At 35.6% G+C, this 22,936-nt stretch overlaps 1 protein-coding gene across 3 annotated transcripts; it reads right to left on the reverse strand.

The window, feature by feature from the left end:
• Nucleotides 1-3,789: 3,789 nt before the first annotated feature.
• Nucleotides 3,790-12,118, reverse strand: LOC147382851 (phosphate transporter PHO1 homolog 3-like). Of its 3 annotated transcripts, XM_086427683.1 has the most exons (11): nucleotides 11,678-12,118; nucleotides 10,501-10,574; nucleotides 10,252-10,340; nucleotides 9,720-9,885; nucleotides 9,551-9,636; nucleotides 6,954-9,441; nucleotides 6,765-6,869; nucleotides 6,414-6,666; nucleotides 5,525-5,614; nucleotides 4,347-4,512; nucleotides 3,790-4,076 (listed from the first exon to the last, which is right to left on the reverse strand). In XM_086427683.1, the coding sequence occupies exons 2-6, from the start codon at nucleotides 10,508-10,510 to the stop codon at nucleotides 9,301-9,303; spliced, it is 492 nt and encodes a 163-aa protein (XP_086283809.1). In that variant the 5' UTR covers nucleotides 10,511-10,574; nucleotides 11,678-12,118; the 3' UTR covers nucleotides 3,790-4,076; nucleotides 4,347-4,512; nucleotides 5,525-5,614; nucleotides 6,414-6,666; nucleotides 6,765-6,869; nucleotides 6,954-9,300. The 3 variants fall into 3 exon arrangements, 2 of the variants coding, with proteins under 2 accessions (XP_086283809.1, XP_086283808.1); XR_015173331.1 differs by lacking the exon at nucleotides 10,252-10,340 and having other exon boundaries at nucleotides 6,954-7,538; nucleotides 7,727-9,885; nucleotides 11,678-12,107; XM_086427682.1 differs by lacking the exon at nucleotides 10,252-10,340 and having other exon boundaries at nucleotides 6,954-7,212; nucleotides 7,727-9,885; nucleotides 11,678-12,098.
• Nucleotides 12,119-22,936: the final 10,818 nt, after the last annotated feature.

The raw sequence follows: 22,936 nt of genomic DNA on the forward strand, positions 1-22,936 counted from the left end.
AGCATCTCTAAGTTTTGTAAATTACTAAGCTCATGTGGATCGCACCAGCTAGGTTATTGTCTTGAAGAGATAGAAATTGGAGATGTAAGAGGTTTCCTATCTTAGAAGGGATCATACCGATGAAATAGTTAGCAACCAGATAGATGGGATGATATGGACCAAAGGATCATCTATCTTTATGGACCACATGCCAACATGGTGCCCAAAACAACCATCATGTGCCACGTATATGTAGAGCATGATATTTTATGAACTTTTTAACAGAAAAAAAAAATTGAAAAATAATATTTTTTTCACGGTTGGATTTTAATTTTAAATTTGGGAGTTTAATGGCCATCTATTTTAAAACTCAAATATCTAATCTAAAAACATAATTGTTTTTAGATGTTTTTTTCAAACCCAATTTAGACCACAAATCAAGAGGGATGAGATGCCATTTGAACCAATGTGGCAGTCCACATGACTCAAATGTGGACCTCAGTCAATGCCCTGCATGGTTCTTGTTGTCTAAATTTACGCACGCAAGTATACGTATCGAAACAAGTAATAAAGTGATAAGAAAGTATCGTTCCCTCGGAGACTAAATACCAATCTATTGCTAATTACCAATTTATCTCACTCTAATTTTATCAAAACAAAAGTAAAAATAGGAATTAAAACTAAACAAGAAAACTAACTGAGAAAATAAATTTGTAAATTAAAATCAATAAGTGATGAAATCTAGGTTTATAATTTCCCCCAAACAATCCACTTAATTAGATTATCTTTCCTTCCATGATAAATTAATCCACTACAATTGTCACCCAAGAACACTAAATTCTCTACAAGCCTCTGCCGATGGTCATGTAAAAATACCCTTCTAAACTAACTCCCTATATGTCTATGAGAATTAAATTAAGAAGAATTCATTAAGAATAAGCTCTCATAAGGGATGCACATACAACTTGAGTATATGTCTATCTCAAATTAGCATATGTTACTCTATCTAGGTCATGAACACAAAATAACTCTGTCGATATTATTAAGGTTCACCGAATCAATTCAATCAATGGCCAGTTAATTAAATCGCATTAAACATAAGATAGAATAAACAATCACATGTGAAATCAGAGAAGAAAGAAATAAAACTAATCAAATATCATGAATGGGTTCCATTATAACCCTAGAATAGAAATTAGTTCATCATTGAAAAGAAAACAAAATCACAAAAGTATTCAGCCATTCTTAGAGATTACAAAAATCAAGAGAAGAGATAAAGTTTAGAAAGATAAAACTCAAAAGTCGAATCTCCAGTTCTCGTCCTCCTTCTCGATCTTGTGCCTCCAAGAAAAATCCCAAAACTTCTGTCCCCAAATAAGGGTTAAACTTTCCTATTTATAGATATGGAGTCATTAGGGTTTAAGAGTCCCAAAATCCATTTCTAATTCGATCACCACAAATTAACGTGTAAAGTTGGAAACGTAAGCAAGCCATGGCCTCCCAATATATCATGCCGCGGCTTGTACTTTTATATTTCTGTTATGCCATTCTTGAATTCCCGTCGCGGCCTCATTTTCTATCAAGCTGCGGCTTGAAGACTTTTTAGCTTGTATGCTTAGCTTCCTTCTTCCGAGAGTGAACCAATTTGGAGTCAGAATTTCTCCTAAACGTATGCACTTATCCCAATGTTCCATATTGTTCATAATCTGTAAAATAAGCATAAAAATCAAATAAAAATATATAATCACATAAAAAGTATAAAACTAACTAAACTTAAATAAAAACAACTAAAAGACTTTAAAATTAACAAAATATTATATTTAAAAGTGGTTAATTCGTAGGTATAAAACCTACTCATCAGTTCTCAAAAATAAATAATGGTGGTTATACGACTCATTTAAAGCCAAAGATTTTACATTAATAAAATAAAATAGTGTACTTAGGATTCTAAAGGCTATAACAAGTATATAAAGTCATTAAACTTATTTCAAGGTCTCTTTTGAAGTACCACACAAGGATCATGTTGGTCAACTATTTAGGATATTGCTCTTTGAAGATTCATATAGCTTTTATATTAATGTAGTAAAGTAGCGCACATGACACTTAAAAGACTCCAAGGTACAAAAACTTATCATTTTCTTTAGGGGTGGCTATTGGAGTATGGGGAAATAATTGTAGTTAAGTAAGGGATTTATATTTAGTGTAAACTACACTTTGACCAACTATGGATTGATGTAAATACTATGTCGAGGCCCTAATATTATAACAATTGCACTTACCTCCGCTGTTAAGAGACTGTGTTAATGTTTGGATGTTATTGAACTATTTTACCCTTTCATTGCCAAAAAATTAAATTTTAAAATGATAAACATGCCCCCATCGATCCATTCTCACACGTATGCATGAACCCATCTTTTGCAGGGATATTTTGTCTATGGAAAAGAATGACATTGTTTTTAAAATAAAATAGGTAGAATGGTCTTTATAAAAAGTAAAAAGTTCCATTTTTAACTCTTTTATCGACAACTATTTTGACTAAAGGAAGGTAAGTGATAACCCGTTAGATTAGGGATGTAAGTTTGTAGAGTCAGCCAAACCCAAACCCAAACCTATCGGATTGAACCCTAACTTGGTCAGGTCTTGGCATTGTTAACTTGGGTTTGGAAAAAAAAAAAATGATCAACTCATTTATGTAGGTCAAAACTCAAAAAAGGTTTTAATAATCAAGCAATCAATTTGTTCTTGGGCCTCGAGCCCAAAATATTAAAATTTGAGTTTGGGTCCTCATTTTTAAAAGCTCATTCCTAGATCTAAGTAGGAAATCTCTAATCTTTCCTTTACTTTTCACTTGGCTCAGTCTTTAGAGGGGGTGATACGGGGCATGATCCTACGATCCTAGATGAAACCCTAATTTTAACAGATTAAGGGAAATTGCCATCCTTCATCTCTTGGATAATTAAATTACCAAGAGATCATAGAAGATGTGTAATCCCCTCTTTGCCCACATAATTAAGGATGAGTTTAAGGGATTTTTCATACATTCTTGGTACCCATCAGGGGTTAGCTGAGATTGCAAGGAAGCGACTAGGTTTGCTCCCAGGTAGTGACTTCAAATGTTTATACAACACCCCTCCACAGTAAATGTGACTACTTACCTGTCCTAACATGTGACTCGGTGGGAAGGTGTGTGAGATTAACAACAAAAGGTGGGGATACTTCTCTAGAACTCTTATCCAAGCCACATGTCATCCTCTCTCAAGAAGGCTTTTAGAAGACTTGCCTCTTGGCGCTTAATCTATAGGCTCTTTTGGATTTAGTTAGCTAGTAATCTCCCCTTAATCTCATTGGTGATAAAGGTGCCTATAGACAAAGGACAGTGAATTAGCATTTTGTCCCTTAATTCAGGGATAGGATTAAGAGGTTCCTTCACAAAATTATAGTTGATTAAGAACTTGAACCATTTTATCCCTTATATCACTACAACAAATATCTCAATTAGGAATGGTTTTCAGACCGTCTCTAATCGAGGCGTCATTAATGAATTTAAAACTGTTGGGAACGGTTCTAGATCTCATGATTTGGAACGGTGGAAAACCGTTCCAAATATGCGTTTAAATATCAATACCCACTAACAAAAAAAAATATCTTAGACATCGGATTTTATAAAACGGATGTCTTAAGTGTAAAACTTTAGACATTAATTACAAACCGATATCTAAAATTGTCATAAACTGATATCTAACCTTAAAAAAAAAAAATCAATTAAATTTTTTTTTTCTTTCTATTCACCTATTACCCACAATTAAAATAGATCCAAATAGAGAACATCGAGGTTCTCTATCACATTAATTTATACACAAAAAGAGTTGCAATGAGTCATAATTTACAAATCAAAAATTACAATGCATCGATAAATCCTTCACAATCGTTACACAAACACAAGTGCCTACAAGGAAGCAATGTCATCACTCCCTTTCTTCTTTAAGAACCTCACAATGCCCGCAACTGCCAATCGAGTAGCCTTTTGTATAACCACATTGCATACTCTCGCGATGAGCTTCCGCACCTTCAAAGGAATGTCTGAGAAGCAAGTGCTCCTGATCAACCAAAGAACCAAGGACTATAAGGTAAGAAACCTTCATGTCCACTGTTCAGCTCTAAAGACAGTCCAATCAGAAGCATAACTAAATTGAATACAAATTAAATTACCTAAGATAAATGACCCAGAGTCCGTGTTGACAACAAAAAATCAAATTTTAGTTGATGTTATCAGTTTTTCAACATTACCAAGTGAAGGATTCTCAATGAAGAAGCGATGAAAATGAAATTGATAAAATAAAAACCTGATCAACAAGCAAGAAACTAACCTTATAAAATCCATAAAATAATCAATTGTTTTCTCAAGCTTCCATCCTCCATATTCTCCAGCCCATGGAAGAAGTGAGTGGTGGAACAAAGTCAGTATCACCTTCATTTCATATGAGCGAACCTTTGTATGATCAATTTATATCGCTCCAGTGCTGCATAATTAACCTATGTCATGCCAAAAATTAAAATAAAATATCATCCAAATTTATCTCTAATAGCAACAAACCCCATCAAAATCGCTTATCTATTTATTCTACTTGATTCATTATTGGGTTCAATACAAAAGAAAGTGGTCACCTTCGCTGTGGCGCAAAAGAAGTCCTTGAACTAGACCTCTCTCCTCTCTTTGTCAACCAAGAATTTTCACTATCTAGTATGCATAAGTTACTTTTACCAAAAAATCACAGTTCTAGATCTTAACAGCAGTTCTTGAACACTGTCACCAAACTGTTTCTTAAAGCCACTTGAACTGACTATATTTTTTCCTAAATGTTCGGGTGGTTAAGATCATCTAAACTGTTTCTTTTGAGGGCTATGGTCTTTGAGAAGTGGTACACCAGTTCAGGGTTCAAAATAAAGATATGGAAATATAAATAATCACCATTACAACAAGATTGTCCACATTGACCTATAGTAAGTAGCACCAGCATGAGAGTAAGCTCTTAGCATTAAAATAGGTGCAAAGGATAGATTGTTGCAACATAATCAATTTTCACAGTAAAATAACTAATAATACCAATTCCAGATTTTAGATGCCATTCAGTAAACTGAGTAAAAACCCAATAATTTGTTACCTCATCAGTGGGTAGCAAAACCCCCCATAACCTTAAAAGTTCCACTTTCAAGGTTGAGTTAATTTCTTAGTTTTTTTTTTCTTGGCAGGTTTTCCCATACAATCTTTCTTATATATATATATATATATATAACCAAAAATAAATTAGTGCACCTGGAACAATTTAGATAGTACCATTAACAGGTATAAGAGGATTAAAAAGCATCTGTTTCCAAAATAAAGATGTATAGGGAAGCAGTGATATTGACTAGGAAACTGTCTAACCTTCTTACCAGGTGTATCATGGGCATCCAGCATCAATATTTTACAGTAAGGCATTAAAAATGTGATAAATCGTCCAACAATTCAAAAATTAATGGTTAAAAAGAAGGGAATATGACTCACTTGTGAAGAACAAACAAATCTGGCTTTCTCCATGAGAAAGAATCTGTTGACTTGTCCACTTGTGGAGAACCATATGCAGAAAAACTCTCACTGGGAAAAGATGAAGGAATATGCCAGTTTGGTGCATTAAAACGAATGAAATGAAGATTTAATCAGCACAAGGGCTCTCAAAACCTCAACGTCATTTAAATATGCAGTTTGGTGGAAAGGAAGACATGTTTAAATACTGGTTTCATAATTCAACAACAATCAAGGTGGGTACAAAAAATTTCACCATGATCAGTTTTTGTAACTTTATTACCAAGGGAAAAACAACGAGTCTCCTTGTTTTGGAGATCATGATCTTTTATTCTCCTCAATTTCCTTATAAATTCTAGTTCACAAAATTTTATGTGTCGTTGGCTTGGACTTGGCCAGCTCTGCGTACATGTTTGATATTGCTTTAGCAAAGTAAGCTCTTGCTTGAGGTCTCTTGATCTGGTATTAGTAAAGGTGCAAAGCATAGTGAGGCATTTCAATTACAGTTTTTTTGTTTTGTTTTGTTTTGTGGTTGTTGATAGCAGTTAAACACATGAACATTAGCAGTTAGGCGTACACAATAATATGATATAAGTTAGGTTCCATAGTAGTATAACTAGTTGCTTAAACATGGAGTTGGATGAATTTGGATTAGAATTAGTTGTTTAGAGAATTAGTCTATAAAAATTGATTGTAATATGATTTGAAAATCAATGAGAAATATTGGAATCATTTGGATTTAGGAGATTGACCCATCTTGAATTGGTTTATATTGATTGTAATATGGAGTTTTTTTAAATATTATTTTTAGGTGGTCTGATCATCAAGTTAGAAATTAAGTTTGCAGCAAAACTTGAAATGAAACACTTGCCTTGAATGTCGGAGTAAGAAGGCCATTTTTCCAAAGTAAATGATTCGAGCACTAAAGTCACTGCTTTTGCAAACTCAAAACCTCTCAACTGCGTGTAAATAAATTTGACATTCAATCCCATTCACATGGGATTTACTGTCTATGCCAACTGACATAATAAAAGATGGAACCACACTTAAAATGAAAGAAATATTTCTTTAAAATAGGGCTGACTAGTGAGCTGGTCTCCCAAGAAAAAATCTGGTAGGGTGACCTGTGATGAAATAAAAAACAATCAAAAATCAATAAACTTGTCTTAAGTGCCGATTTCTCTTCCATTTTTTGTAGAAATTCAATTAATTCATCCTTTACCTTGTAGAGCGGGGCAAGAATACAATGGTATAAACATCGGAGTAGGAAGAAACGGCTTGAGCGATAAATGATATTGAATGGGCAGATTGTTATGAGAATTACCAGCTACATAAAGAGATAAATTAGTAACTGAGTCTATATATAATTTGGAGAGGGAAAGAATAATTTGGCTAAGTATTGGTATCTTACACAAACTAATGCTAGAGGGAGTACTTCAGTGAATGCTTTGTAATCTTTGGTTTTTGGGTCCATCTCCATATCCAGATTTGAAAGAATACAAGCCAATCCAAGTGTTGCTGGGCCGGTACTGGGGAGAAAGACTTCTCGGTAACCCAACTCTGTCCCTTGCTTGAAACCAAATATAAATGCATAATTTACCCTGTAATGCCTCCAGGCATATATATTAGCTCCGTACATGAGCATATGTAGGACGACAAATCCAAATAAACTGCAGTAAAGTTCGAGATATCATGTTAATTAAGACAAAAAAACAAGTCCTTTTAACTGGAGTCATTCGGTGCATCTCTTGGCACAAATATTTTCTTGCCCATTTTAGCCCGTATTAATAAACAGAGTTTCTATTAACACACAAATATTTTACTTATAACACACCAATAGATATGTAAGAGAGAGAGAGAGAGAGAGAGAGAGAGAGAGAGCATGACAAAGACAGTTACAGCATGAGGTTTGAGCTTTGGATTCTTGTCAACAGGAACATCTGAATCTCTCAAGAATGAAAACAGCTTCTGTGCCGACGGTGCAATTTCAAATATCCTGCAATTGCATGCCCCCACACCCACACCCAAATCCAAATCCAAATATTATAATTTAATTTAAACTTTTACACATAATCCATCCCACCAGCTCAAAAAGACAATCCAAAACATTTAATATCTGGGCATCAACCATGAGTTATACTATAGTTTTCTCAAAATTGGAAAAAATTAAGTATATCTTCTCACCAGATGGAAATAGAGCCAACTACGATCACCGCATTTTTAAGGTGGCTGGTAAGAACGACTAGAACCATCATATACCAAATTTATAGACAAAGCATCACAGCAGAGGCCAAGGAGAGGCTAACAAACGCCCAAATCTCATTGAAGGCTAACCAGGAAAATCCCTTCCACCCATCCTTACATCAACCCATAACATAAGCTGCCTGTGCCAATGCCACGACCCAGCCCGAGATGTCGTACGCCACAGCAGCCCATCAATACCCCACCCGAACACATAGATAAAGAGCCAAAGTAAAAATACATGAAATATCAGAGCCACAAACCCAATATATGCAAGGACCCCAACCTTGCTTTGGGACTGTAGGAACTTTTGTGAAGGGAAAGCGATGGAAAGGGAAAACATTTGAGGAATGATTTGGATTGCAAATTTTCCAGCGAGTTTGGCAATATAATCTTCTTGCCCGAGAAGCTTTAGGACAGGTGTGGCAAAGATGTACATTGGGGTAAGGATGATGCAAGTGACTGTAAGAATTATCCAAGAGTGTTGCATGTAGACGCCAAGCATGAAGACCTGTCCAGCACCAAAGGCTTGCCCGCATAGTGTCTCAAGTGCACTTCCCATACAGCTACCATTTTGTATAATAGTTTATATGAAATAGAAATAAAAAAATAAAAAAAAATGGGTGAACAATAGTTCAATTAGCAAAGTATTTTCAGGGGTGGCAGTAATATTATATGCAAATGGTTAACATAAAGAAATAACAATAATTATCCCTTTTACAATGAAGTAGATAAAAAGAAAAAGGAAAGTAATAACTTGGACTAGTTGTAAGAGTAGGAAATGAGAGTTGATTTGTTAATATACAACTGCCAACATGAAATCCAAGACCAAATCATAAAGGCAACAAAAATAAAAGATAAAAACACAAGATTATCATATTCAATGGATTATGCAAGGGTGTGGAGGGTGTGGCCTTCACTAAGATTTCAGGAGCAATGCTTCTAATCTGAACTGTATGAGATCCAATCCAAAACCCAACAATATTGAAATAAGGGAATTTTGGATATTCTTCGGGAGAGTTGATTATAGTTCAAAACAGAGAGAAGGCTTTCATCTATTCAGTGTGTGGTAGCAAGTAATCTCTAAGGTTGCTTAAGAATATTGTGATTTATTTGATCTTGAGTAGACATACTGTCAAATTAGGTAAATTTTCTGTGTTCTCTTATGTGTGATCGTTATTTTCTTTTGTTGCATCATTTTTGCTTAAACTACAGCCCGAGATATTTTTTTTCCCCCTTATATCTCATTCAAGCCTTCAAGACCCCAAAACCCTAATATTCATTCTTCCATGACCCTAGAAAAGAAATTACATTGTATTTATGCATTGCAAAAATTGAACCAAGGAAACTTGCAGGGGCAGAGCTAGTAAGCAGCTGGTGGGGGCAATTGCCCCCACAGAACTTTGAGACACCCTATACTTTCAACTAATTACATGCCCCATTTGTCCCCACTCCCTCACCTCTCTCCCCATTTGCCCCCACACCCTCACCTCCCTCCAATTTCCCTATATTTTCAACTAATTACATGCCCCATTTGTCCCCACTCCCTCACCTCTCTCCTCATTTGCCCCCACATCCTCACCTCCCTCCATATCCTTGTTAAAGTCAACTGTGCCAATCATCTCTGCAACACCACAAAACTGCCCACTTGCATTAACCTGCATTGGAAAGAATCCCCGTCCGCAAAGCTTAAAACAAAACCAAAGATGGAAAAAAGCAATACCCAAATTGATTATAAGAAAACTCACAGAAAAGAACAGAACATACAGGACAGCCTCTTGGATTTCCAGCAGCTATTGTTTGTGCATCTTGATACGCTAGTTCCAGTCTCTTGTTCCCATTAGGAGTACTTGACCATACATTATATTTAATGCTCTTATGCACATCATCCTCACTATACGATTTGATTACGAAGAACTTGGCATTAGCATAGTTAACAGGAAAATCTTCCTATCCACCACTGCCCATCCACGTGCATTTGATCCAAAGTTGGGTAAAACATTAGTAATGGGAGAAGCAACTTGTAATGGGCTACGGATAGTGGAAACCTGCCTAACAGGCAATTGATCCGCAGCTTGACTTGAGCCAGTAGCATTTCTACCCTGGAAACACATCATTTCAAACAATGATCTAAAGATCAATTCCTGGAGCATTTTGTACGAGAATAGGCAGACATTAGTACACACAAGTTTAGTGGCTGAGTTTGGGGCTAATTTCCAAATTTTCACAATTTATGAAGCAGCACCTGCATTCCTGATCCTTCCTGTCGCTACCATGTAAATGGAAGACAAAGGACTATACCATGTACGATGTTAAATAGACCTCAATGAATTAATGACATCACAATCATTATAAAGATATCTCACTCGTATCATAAATTCAGGAAAGTATCCATCACTTTTTTTTTTTTTTTTTTGCTCATTACAAAACAGAAAACTAAGGTAATGTTAATCAAATAAAAGAAATACCTGAGTAACTTGTGATGAAGCTGACTGAGAAACACTACCAGAAGTAAGATTAGTGTGTGCCACAGGCTGCTTACTAGATGCCACATTAGCTACAGAAGAATGGGTTCATGGGTGGGTTCGATTTCATTCAATTTTAAACATATCTATGAGTTTACATTGATATAAGAATCAAAAGCTCATATTTACACAGCAGGACACACATTAAAAACAAAAAGAAGCATAAAGAGAAAAAAAATCATCACCACAAACCTGATCTCATCTTTGCTCCACTGCCTTTATTGTCGACTGGAGACCTTCAAAGCTACATACACTACGAAGATTTGCTGCATATAAAAAAAAAAAATTCAGATATCTACAAAACCTGATTATTTATGTCTTGAAATATGAAACAATACCTTATCTTTTTCCTCCTCCTTTCTCCGGGCTTGGGACCGGCAATGTAAAATATTTAATTTTACATTACCGGAGTTAAAAAGGGGTTAGTTACAAAAAAAAAAAAAAAACAGTTATTAATTAAACAACACGTATGACTCTGTATCCATGCCAAGTCAGTTGAGTATTGACGGAGTGAAGACTTCCTAGTTAGTATATCAGCACTCTATATTTGTTTATCGTTACACGTGGCAATTTCTTTCATTCACTGTTTGACAAACCACTTAGTCAAATAAAATTTTGACTATGACCCTCAAAATTATCTTCAACGTGAAAATGTCAAATCATTGGGATAATTAATGTTTTTCGGTTAATATTTTATAATTTAAATATTAATTATCCAAATAAAATATCATCATATGATTAAGAATCTTTTTAACCAAAGCTCAAACAACTCAACATCAACCAATTTAATAATTCATCAAAAAAAATAAACCACAATTCAGTTAGGAATAAAAAAATTCAAAAGACTAAGGAAGCCAAGGAGTACGTACATGATCATAGCAAACTATTACATTACTTATTTAAATTTGTTTTTCCTACAAAATTAGCACAAAAATCTTTTACAAAATGAAACTTCAAATTTATTCCCTCCACCCATTACATACAAGCTTAGTTAATCTGAACTTAAAGCAAATAAAAAAATTAATACAGATCTGAGAGTAAACTTGATAATCTGAGTGAGTTCTCAGATTTGATAAGCAGAATTGGGGACTGATGGTCTTCTGAAATCTGATTTTGTCCAATTGAGTATTAGTTAGCTATAAAAATGAGAAATTAGGGTCTTGGTTTGAAATTGAACCAAAAATTGAATTAAAATCATAGAAATTGGGATTTTGGTTTGAAATCAAACCAAAATTTGAATCAACGCTATATAAATTAGGATTAAACAGAAAAATCAACAAAATATACAGGAAAATAAAATATGCAGAAAAATCTAGGGTTTAGGGATCGATTGAAGAGAAAAATTAACAAAATATATATGAAAAAATACCTAAATTTTCGAGGTCGAAATCAGATCGGATCTGCTTAGTTGAACCCTCACGCGTTTGAGAGATCAAGAGAGAGAGACATCGATAGAGAGGCAGAGAGGCAGAGAGAGATCCACAGAGATAGAAGCTTCGTTTTCGATTTGCAGACGAGAGAGAATGATTGAGGCTTCGTTTTCGAGTGTCGATTCCTTCTCTACTAAAGCAATCAACGGAGATGTGAGAGAGAGAGAGTGAGGCTTCGTTTTCGAATTTCAGATGAGAGAGAGTGAGTGACATTCGAGTTTCACACGAGAGAGAGAGAGTGACATTCAAGTTTCAGACGAGAGAGAGTGACTGGTTTCGTTTGAGATGAGAGACAATGAGGATGAAGGAATCGAAAACGAGAGTTTGAGACAAACTCAGACAAATTTTCAGCGAGAGTGAGTGAGTGAGTTAAGAGCTAGAGTGACTTGGGGGAAATAAACATTATACAGCGACGGTCAAACTTTGACCGTCACTAAAAGTCGTTGTCATAGTTAATTTTTCTTGTAGTGAATAGAAAGATTAGTGAGCAATGGTGTTCTGAAAAGAATGTCACATGTACAAGTTGATTACATTTCATTTATGGAGATGAGTTGAAGGCTTTGTTGGATATTATATTCTCAACATAAACATGATCTACTAAACGAATAAGCTCATATGAATTTGATTAATGTTATGAAAACTAGATTACTAAGTTGAAATATCTGACCATTATATTTGGTTTGAGTACTTAAACAGCGTACCAATATATGGTTGAGGATTGGATGAGTAAATTAGTTGCCCAAGAACAAACTCAAAAATTCAATAGAAACTAAATAAACAAAAACAAATTGAACTACCAAAGATTGTGATCCGTGAATATTTCACAATGGCACCTGTGTTCAACTCAGATCACACATCAAACACCTAGGATCCTCTTTTTAAACATTTTTATATAAGAGAATGCTAGAACACCTGTTATAGGTTTTCTTAGTTCACAAGATTCCGAAGATAATTACAGTTTAAGAGTTTCCCATTCATAATTGGAACTATTCTATAAGCTTAACAAGAAAATGAGAACGAGTGAGATAATGGGAAGGCAAGCAACCAAACTTTTACAATTATCTTTTGAAATGAAAAGCAATTACAGTATCCATTGTTAAAATAAAAGCCTCCCTTGTTGGATTTTTTTATGTGAACTAACAACTAATATGATTCAGTATGTTTTCAAAAAAAATTTGTGTTTCAATGTTGTAGACACTTTTAAATACAATTAAACCAGACTTTTCCATAACTCAAGGTTAACTTCATGTACCTAAAAGGCCACATAATGTCTTATTTGAAGTACTTCAAAGCCATTAATAAACCAAAGAAAAAATATATACACAAACCAACCTAATAAATGAAAAAACCCTAACTCACAAAACCCATATGCCAAAACTTGAGAAGTCATCAGAAGCCAGAACACCTAGAATAGAAAATTTTATCTCAATGCAAGTAAGGCCAAAAAATATTTGGGAGTTCAAATCCAGCAATAGGCTTTCATTGCAGGTCCAAGTGATGGGCCAAGACTGCAAGGGGTCATGAGAGCATTCTTCCTCAATATTTAGTAAAGCGCTTAAGAGACAAGGCATATGGTGATAACTTCATTTGTTTTATTTTTCTAGTACCACATAAGTTAAAGGGATGTCAAATTCTTGTGCTGGATTTTGGGTAGGAAAAGTATGTAGTGCTGCAAAAACACCATAACTGATTGGTGTGTAGAACCATAGGCTGTTTATGTGGTCCACCCATAATTCAATCTAGACTGCTTGATCAGACCAATATATGATAGAAATGATAGGCTTGTTGTAATAAAAAATAAATGAAAGAAAGAATAACACATCGTATAAGTATAACGTGACACTGCAATTTCATAGGCAAAGAATTCATGATTGAGAACGAATCTGAAGGCAATTTCTTCATCAATTAACTAATAAAAAAAAACTACAATAAGCATATGCATCAGCATACATGGATTACATAAAGTGATCTTTTGTTTGCAAATGAGACACACCTTAGTTTTGATAAAACAGTGTGCTTGAAAGCATGAACACGCTTGGCTTCTGAGTATACATGAGCAGCCCACGGGGACATACAAAATGATACCAAAAAAGCTCAATCAAATAAGACATTGTCGTCATCGACATCTAAAAGCACTAACGACTAAGACAATTATGCTTATTCACATAAACACTTAAGGGAAAAAATCAGATAAATATGCAGCTCGATGCTATTCTAATATATAAGGTTATTTGGAAGCAACTCGATGTTACTTTACATTTATATAAGATCAAAGCTACTCAATTTGCAATGTGAAGAAACACTCTTTCAGATTAGTTCTTGTGGATTTGTCTCGTACACCTTGAATCTCTTTAGATCCAATTAACGTACATTTTCATGTTAAATCCATGTTTGATAAATAAAAATCCTAATTAGATAAATCATTAATGCACATTTTCATGTTATATCCATGTTCGGTAAATTTCTATATTTTTTAGAACAAAAACAACTAGAAATGTTTGATTTTTATACATAAACCACATAAAATAGAGAATAAAGGGTAAAATGCTTGAAATTAGGATCATACATTGAAAATCGATAGTAATTCTTCTCAGATCTTGAATTTTTTTAAAAACTTATTGGATTATGCTCAGATTCGGCATTTCCCTGCCAATGAACGAGCCTGAAACTTGAAATTCAATAAAAAAACATTGAAAATAAAAAAAAAAAATTCAAAAAGTCTATAAAATATTTTCACAAATAAAGAGCCGTACCTTGAAGATTGTTAGAAATCCTCAAATAGAACTTGAAATCTCAAAGAGAAAGCAAAACCATAGAAAAATTTCTCTTTGCACCCATGCATTGAAAGTCTGAGACTGGTCGAGATGAAGATAGAGCTTCATAGGATTTGAGGATTTGAGAAATCGAAGAACACTTGATCGAAAAAGAAGATGGAGCTTCATTAGATCTAAGAAACAAAGAAGGAGCTTTGTTAAGGTCTGAGAAGGAAATATCAGATGTGCAAAATTGAAGAATAATAGGAAAATCGAAGATAGAACTTCGTTAAAGTAGTAGAAACACGGTCAAATCAAAGAATAGTGGATCGAAAATGAAGATTGAGTTCCATTAGGGTTTCGTTACTCTCATTCCTGCTTGAATTTGAAATTTGGAAGGCATCTTTGAGGTTATGGATCTAAAATCGGATATTGAGAAACGGTCCTGTCGATAATAAATTTCTACGGATCTACCTCGAGATTCGTGAAATAAGATCGCAAATGATTTTATTGATTTTTGATGAATAGTAGATATAAATCTCAATGTTTCCTCTGATTAACAGTCAAATACAAAATAGTGATGATGACGTATGTAGCTTTTCTTCTCTCCGAGCTTCGCACTTTATCGGTTGAGAAAGATGCTTTGACGTTGGCTTTGCTTTGTGCTTGATCTTCTGTAGAGGCTTCTGTAGATTTTCTTCTCTCCGGGCTTCACGCTTTATCGGTTGAGAAGGTTTTCTTGGCCTCCAGAGAAGGGCTTTATGCTTAATCTTCTCTTTAGTCGGAGTCCGGATCTCTGAAGAACTTTTGTTTTGTCTCTGGAGGAGGGCTTGAGAGCTTCTTCTTCTCTAGAGGGAGAGCTTCTGTCTTCTGAGAGAAAGTGATCTAGATCCTCCCTCAATGAGAGAGGCTCTTGTATTTATAGACTTAAAGGTAATTTAACTTTTCATTTATACCCCCAACTTAAAGGGGTTTAATTGATTTGTTTAAAAGGCTAAATTTGTCCAAATCCAGTTTTAAGGATTCTATGGATCATTATTGGGCCAAACTCATTTATTTGGGTATAAGGCCCAATATTTAATAAGGATCACTTGAATTTGTTGGATAATGAATTTTACCTGCGAAAACCCAAAAATCAAAACTTGTAGGGGGCACGTTCCTAATTAATAGACTCAATTTAGTTGCGAGGCCCATTTATCATTTTTTAGGGTCTTTCTTGTAATTTTGTGAAAGATGTAGAGACCTTGCTAAAGTTTCGATGTCTACAAATGCCCCCTCAAGAATGCATTGTTGAATGCGTATCTGACGATGATGCATTTTTGATATATTTTAAGAAGTGTAAATGCTTTAGTAAAGAGTAACCTTTATGTTGGCATTTTCATCTGATTTCCTTGTAATGCTTTTTAGTTCCTTTGTCTTTCAAGCTATTGAAGCCTAGTGAAGGTTCTCAATTTTGAGATCGATCGTACTTTGCCTCCTTGAAAACTTGTTGAAGGAGAAAACAATCTAAATGAACTTCCTTTATCTTTTTGACTTGGTATTTTGAAGGATTTACTCAAAAAATTACTTGAGCTTGGAGGAGTTGGTAACGCATAACCTCAATTTGCAATCATGTGGGAAGCAACCTTTTGATAGTTCCCAAGAAAATAATCTTTCATAATTTTCTTTTTAGATAATATTTTCTTGAAAATCACAAAATTATATTGAGATTTAGTTTACTTGAGAAGCACCATATCATACCCCAAAAATATTCCAGCTCAAAACTTAATGGTACCTGAGATGTATAGGATTAGACCTTCAAAATATCTAAAACCCAAGGCTTGTGTATATGAGTTGTATAAGATCAAACCTCCAGAAATATCCAGCAACTCATATATGTTTGAGATGCATACCCACTGATCAGTTTAAATTTCAATCAACAATTGTTGTTGTTGATGGTGATGATGTCCTCATGTGGTGAACTCAAAGCTCGACCTCTAGTAGTTCAAAAGGAAAAGCTGTGGGAAAAATGATTTTTTTTTTTGTTTTGTTAAAAAAAAAAAAAAAAAAAAAAAAAAAACCACTTCAATTGATATTGGTCTTTTGGCATGTTGTAACTACGTTGCCTCAGTATCCGATTGAGTTGGCTTATATATATTGAGTCATCTCGTATCGGGTTGGGCAACTTTGAATGGACTTACAATGGACTTTGTGTTTTATTGAAGGTGAACCAAGAACCCTTAGTAAAATTCCAATCTTACTAAGTTAGTAAGCTTAGCTTACTATCAATTTTTTTTTTTTTTTTTTATTTTTTTTAATCGATTTTGTTTTTAACGCCTTTGTGTAAACCTTTTGCGGCTTAGGAATTAAAAAACCGGGGTGTCAATAGAAGTTTTAACCAAACTAATATCTAAATCCTTCTTTCTTTGTTGCCTTCGATCTCAATCTCCCTGTTATCTTCGTTCTCAGCCATGATTTCAGCCATGGAAGGGGAGTTTCGTTCTCAGCCATCGATGATTCTCCATCTCTCTTGCTTTCTTTCCTTTTTTTTTTACGTTTCTGCACTCACAGCCGTGTCTAAGAAGGACTCTTGAAGCTCACGTTCTTGCATCTATAATCCAATCCTCCTCAAGGCAGTGTTTTAATTCTATACGAACTTGACGACGAACCCAATGAGGATTTGGACTCCCAATTTTCTTATTAATAGAGATCATCGTTGATGGAAGATGCAATTCGAAACACAAACTCTGTTTTGATCTCTTCTTCTTTTTATACTATTTTTGTTGGAGCAATCTTCACCACGGCGCATCTACTCACGTTCTAGTTGCAGCCACCTACAGGTATTCTTCTCTCTCTCTCTCTTTCTCTCTCTTGCTTTTCGACGAAAACTTGAAGCATTTCTATGAGCTCTCTCGTCATCTCCACGGCTTTCGGCGACTCTCGGCCGTTCATTATTCAAGCTTTCTTTTATTATTCAAGATTTGGTTCAAATCCGGAATTGAAGAAACGTTTGATGGAATGTTCTTGTTTGAGTTTGACTGATTCAGATTTTGGGACTGATCTTGATAAGCTCCCAAGATCTTGGGACTGATTCCGATTTTGGGGTTGTTCTTGATTGAATAACCTTAATGTTAATCGGGTCCAGTTGAGCGGACTCACAATGGGCCGCAAATCATTATTATTATTATTATTATTATTTTTTAACCTTTATCTAATCAAGAGATTTATTCCATTAGAAATCTTTAAGATCGATTCCTAATTTAGATAAATCTTTTTGAATTGATTGTAATTTGAACTTCCTTTTTCTTTATTACTTTGTTATACTTTATCTCTTCTCCTTATTGGGCCTTCCCCATTTTTATTTCAAAACTTGTGAATGAATTTCATTGGGGCTTCTCTTTTTTTTTCAGATCCAGGATTACCAATAATATTGATATAAAGATCTGATTCTTTTGGATCGATTGCAGCTCGACTACAGCTTCGAAACCACAGGAAGGTATGGATCTTAATCATTCTTCCCATATATTTTCTTTGAACTTTGTCATCCTCGCATTTCCTTTCTTATGAATTGTAATCGGAATTACAAATTGAGAACTTATAACCCTTATCAGTCAACCTATTGAACATTTATCTATTAGTCTGCTTAGCGGTGGCCATTGTTGAATTGTTAAAAGTATTGCTTGATAAACGATGTACATGTAGAAGAACCATGCGACGAACCATTTGTCCAACTAGTTGGCCATTAAAGAAACTGTTTATCAGTAATGCTTAAGAGTGGACAACGTCAATTGACTGACAAACGTCAACTGGCTAGCAGAATCATAGGATGCAAGATTTACACGTAGATGATCCATGCGACGAACTATTTGTCCAGCTAGTTGACTAACCTCTAAAGCAACTGTTTCTCAGTAATGCTTAGGAGTGGATGACGTCAACTGACTGACAAACGTCAACTGGTTAAAAGAATCACGATACACAAGTTTTATGCACGTAGAAGATCCATGTGACTAATTATTTGTCCAGCTAGTTGGCTAACCTCTAAAGCAACTGTTTATCAATAACGCTTAGGAGTGGATGACGTCAACTGGCTAAAAGAATCATGGTACGCAAACTTTATACACGTAGAAGATCTATGCGACGAACTATTTGTCTAGCTAGTTGACCAACCTCTAAAGCAATTGTTTATCAGTAACGCTTAGGAGTGGATGACGTCAACTGACTGACAAAAGTCAACTGACTAAAAGAATCGCGGTATGCAAGCTTTATGCACGTAGAAGATCCATGCAACGAACTATTTGTCCAGCTAGTTGACTAACCTCTAAAGCAACTGTTTATCAATAACGCTTAGGAGTGGATTACGTTAATTGGCTGACAAACGTCAACTGGCTAAAAGAATCGCGGTGCGCAAGCTTTACGCACGTAGAAGATCCATGCGACGAACAATTTGTCCAGTTAGTTGGCTAACTTCTAAAGCAACTGTTTATCAGTAATGCTTAGGAGTGGATGACGTCAACTGGCTGACAAACGTCAACTGGTTAAAAGAATCGCGGTACGCAAGCTTTATACACGTAGAAGATCTATGCGACGAACTATTTGTCCAGCTAGTTGGCTAACCTCTAAAACAACTGTTTATCAGTAATGCTTAGGAGTGGACAACATAAATTAGCTAACAAACGTCAACTGGTTAGCAGCATCACAATGTCAATTGGCTGACAAACGTCAACTGGTTAGAAAAATCATGCGACGAATCATTTGTCCAGCTGGTTGGCCAATCTTTAAAGCAGTCGTTCATCAATAATGCTTAAGAGTACACAACGTCAACTGACTAGCAGCATCATAACGTCAATTGGCTGACAAACGTCAACTGGTCAGAAAAAATCATGCAACGAATCATTTGTACAGTCAGTTGGCCAAACTCTAGCGTTAGAGCATTATTGAGTATGATGATTTTTTTATTCAATTTTTTTTTTTACTTTTTTTTTGTTGATGTGGTTGTACCTGAAGTAACTTTACAGGCTGCCTATGTACCCAAAAGGGGATCAAACCAGAACGTAATTCAGATAGATAATACTCTAAGTTTTGCCTAGACCGCCCTCTCGGGTTGTCAATCTAGCGAGCTCAATTCTTTTTTTTTTTTGGACCGTTCACAGTTTTAACTCATGTGGGTCAGGAGTATCATGTAGTTTAAGCTCGTACGATAATGGGCATTGCTAAACAGTTTAGGCTCATGCCGATGAGCATTGTCAAATAGTTTAGGCTCGTGCTGGGAAGCATCATTCTTTTAAGCATAGTATCTTTTGAGGAATTTACCGTTAATTGGGCCAAGACGTAATCCTTCTGGTGTTACAAGAAGATATGCACCATTAGTGTATACTTCTTTCACTACATGAGGCCCATCCCATTTTGGATCAAACTTTTTTCCAGAACGGTGTGAGAGGATGATTGGTCGTTGTATAGCGAGAACTAAATCACCAACTTGAAAAGAACGTGGTCGAACTTTCTTATTGAATGCACGTGATAGACGGGCATGGTAACACTCTAGTCGTTGTTGTGCTTCCAATCTCTTTTCGTCCAATGCTTCAAGTTCAGCCAGACATAGCTTGGGATTCTCATCGCAAGTTAGACCTTCTTGGATTGCAATCCTTAATGAAGGTATCTGATATTCCAAAGGGAGAATATCTTTAACTCCATAAACCAATGAGTAAGGTGTGGCTTGTGTGGAGGTGCGGTATGAGGTTCTGTATGCCCATAATGCTTCTCCAATTCGTTCATGCCAATCTTTTTTCGATTTTGAAATCACCTTCTCAAGAAGGTTACAAATAGTTTTGTTGAATGCTTCAGCGAGTCCATTTGCTGCAACATTGTACATTGTAGAACATCTCTATTTAATGTTAAACTTCATGCAGAATTGATCCATTAGCGTATTGCTAAAAGATTTTCCATTATCTGTCATGATGTATCGTGGAATGCCGTAACGGAAGACGATATTATTTTTGATGAAGTCGACTACCGTTTCTTTCTTGACCTCTTGAAGGGGAACTGCTTCAGCCTACTTAAAAAAGTAATCAGTTGCAGCAAGGATATAAAGATGTTGCCTCGAAGATTTTGGGAGTGGTCCAACTACATCAAGTCCCCACTCGTCAAATAGCCAAGATGCGATTGTAGAATGCAATGGCTCCGGCGGTTGACGAATGTAATCTCCATGAAATTGGCAAGCTTTACATCTCTTTGCATGGTTTAAAGAATCTTTCACCATAGTAGGCCAGTAAAATCCCATCCTCTTCAGACTGTGATGGAGTTTGGGTCCTGACTGATGTGAACTGCATACTCCAGAGTGTGCTTCTTCTAAAGCATCTCGGATTTCATCATCTCTGAGACATCTCATTAATATATCGTCGAAAGAGCGACGATATAACTTATCTTTGAAATAAAAAAATCAAGGTGCCCTATGACATATTTCGATTTTGTGCTTTAGGTCGTCTGGTAGCTTTCTATGCTGTAGATAGTCGATAAGTGGCTATCTCCAATCTTTGACTTCGGCTATTTCAACAATGTTTGCTTCGTGAGACTCACAATTTTCATCTATCAAAGGAGGTAATACCCACCTATGGTAGATAGGGATACTCATTGTCTCTCCTTCTGGTATAGCCAAACTTGCAGTAAAACTAGCTAAAGCGTCAGCCTACTTGTTTTCAGCTCTTGGTATATGCCTAATGATGACGTCTTCAAACTGACTTAGAAGTTGTGTAGCATACTGGTGATAAGGTACCAACTCATATTTTCGAACGTCATACTCTGTTGAGAGTTGGTTGATGACAAGTTGTGAGTCCCCATACACATAGAGTTGGTGTAACTTCATCTCTAGCCCTGAGTTCTAAACCAATGATCAGAGATTGGTATTCTGCAATATTGTTTGAACATAACTTCGTCAAGGCAAACGAGAATGGCAATACTTCATTTTGTGGGGTGATAAAAATTACACCTGCCCCCGCTCCATATCTTCTAGTTGCATCATCAAAGAACATTCTCCAAGCTGGAAGCACATCAATAGAGAATACTTCTTCGTCGGACAAGTCGTAAGACAATTCCCATTCAGTCGGAATAGGGTGATCAACAAGAAAGTTGGCTAACGCCAGCCCTTTTACAGCTTTTTGAGAGATGTAAATAATCTCAAATTCTGATAAGAGAAGGGCCCATTTAGCTAGTCTTCCCAACAAGACTGGCCTTGTCATGATGTACTTGAGTGGATCAGCTCGCGCAGTGAGTCAGATTGTGTGCGATAACATGTAGTGCCGAAATTTTTTTGTGGCAAAGATGAGTGCTAAACATGTCTTTTCGATGGGTGAATATTTTACTTCTGTTCCAACAAGAGTTCGACTCAAGTAATAGAGTGCACCTTCTTTTCCTTCATCATTTTCTTGAGCCAATAATGCTCCTAGTGACATTTCTTGTGCACTAATATAGAGAATCAGTGGCTTTTCAGGAATTGGTGCAGAAAGAACAGGAGGCTTGAGAAGATACTCCTTGATGCTTTTTAAAGCATTCTTACAAGTTTCATCCCATTCAAATGATGTATCTTTCTTCATCAATCAATTGAAGGGATAACAACGCCTAGCTAAGTTTGAAATGAACCTACGAATGTAAGCAAGTCGGCCTTGTAAACTTTTGAGTTCATGAATGTTCTTTGGTGCTGGCATCTTTTGAATGATTCTAATCTTGTTTCGATCGATTTCAATACCACGATGCCGAACCATGAATCCTAAAAATTTACTAGAGGTGATTCCAAAAATACATTTTAATGGATTCATCTTGAGCTGGTATCGCCGTAATCTGTCGAAGGTATCACGTAGATGTTGTAAGTGATCTTCTCTTTTCCTGGACTTTACTACTAGATCATCAACGTACCATTCCACCTTGTCATGTAGCATGTCATCAAAGATTTTTTACATAGCTCGCTGGTAAGTGGCACCTACATTCTTAAGTCCAAAAGGCATAACTTTATAACAATATATACCTTTTGGGGTACGAAAGGCTGTAAGCTCGTCTTTTGGCGACATTCGAATTTGATTGTAACCAGAAGATCCATCTATGAAAGACAAGGCTTCATGTCCTGTAGTCGCATCAACCATAAGTTCTATGATTGGGAGCGAAAAATCGTCTTTTGGACATACATTATTCAAGTCGCGAAAGTCGACACATACTTGAATTTGTCCATTCTTCTTTCTTATCGGAACTATATTAGAAATCCAGGTTGGATATTTTACTTCTTGGATGAAGCTAGCTTTTATCAACTTGTTGACCTCTGTCTCAATCTGTGGTATCAACTCTGGTCAAAAATGACGTTGTGCCTGTTTTATTGGACGAACTCCATGTTCAACTGCGAACTGATGAACATCGATCTTTGGGTCAAGTCCTGGCATTTCTTTGTAAGTCCAAGCAAATACATCTTTGTATTCTTGTAGTAAC

Source organism: Akebia trifoliata, chromosome 16 (genome assembly GCF_017979445.1).
Source record: "Akebia trifoliata isolate Shusen 1 chromosome 16, ASM1797944v1, whole genome shotgun sequence".
NCBI lineage: Eukaryota > Viridiplantae > Streptophyta > Magnoliopsida > Ranunculales > Lardizabalaceae > Akebia > Akebia trifoliata.

Bases quoted from the DNA above. Each gene is read 5' to 3' on its own strand.
- LOC147382851 (XM_086427682.1), bottom strand. From the start codon at position 7,797: ATGATGGTTCTAGTCGTTCTTACCAGCCACCTTAAAAATGCGGTGATC. The intron at 6,870-6,953 runs GTAAGATACCAA...CTCTTTATGTAG, and splicing joins TCCCTCTAGCATTAGTTTGT to CTGGTAATTCTCATAACAAT. The intron at 6,667-6,764 runs GTAAAGGATGAA...ATTTCATCACAG, and splicing joins TTCTTGCCCCGCTCTACAAG to GTCACCCTACCAGATTTTTT.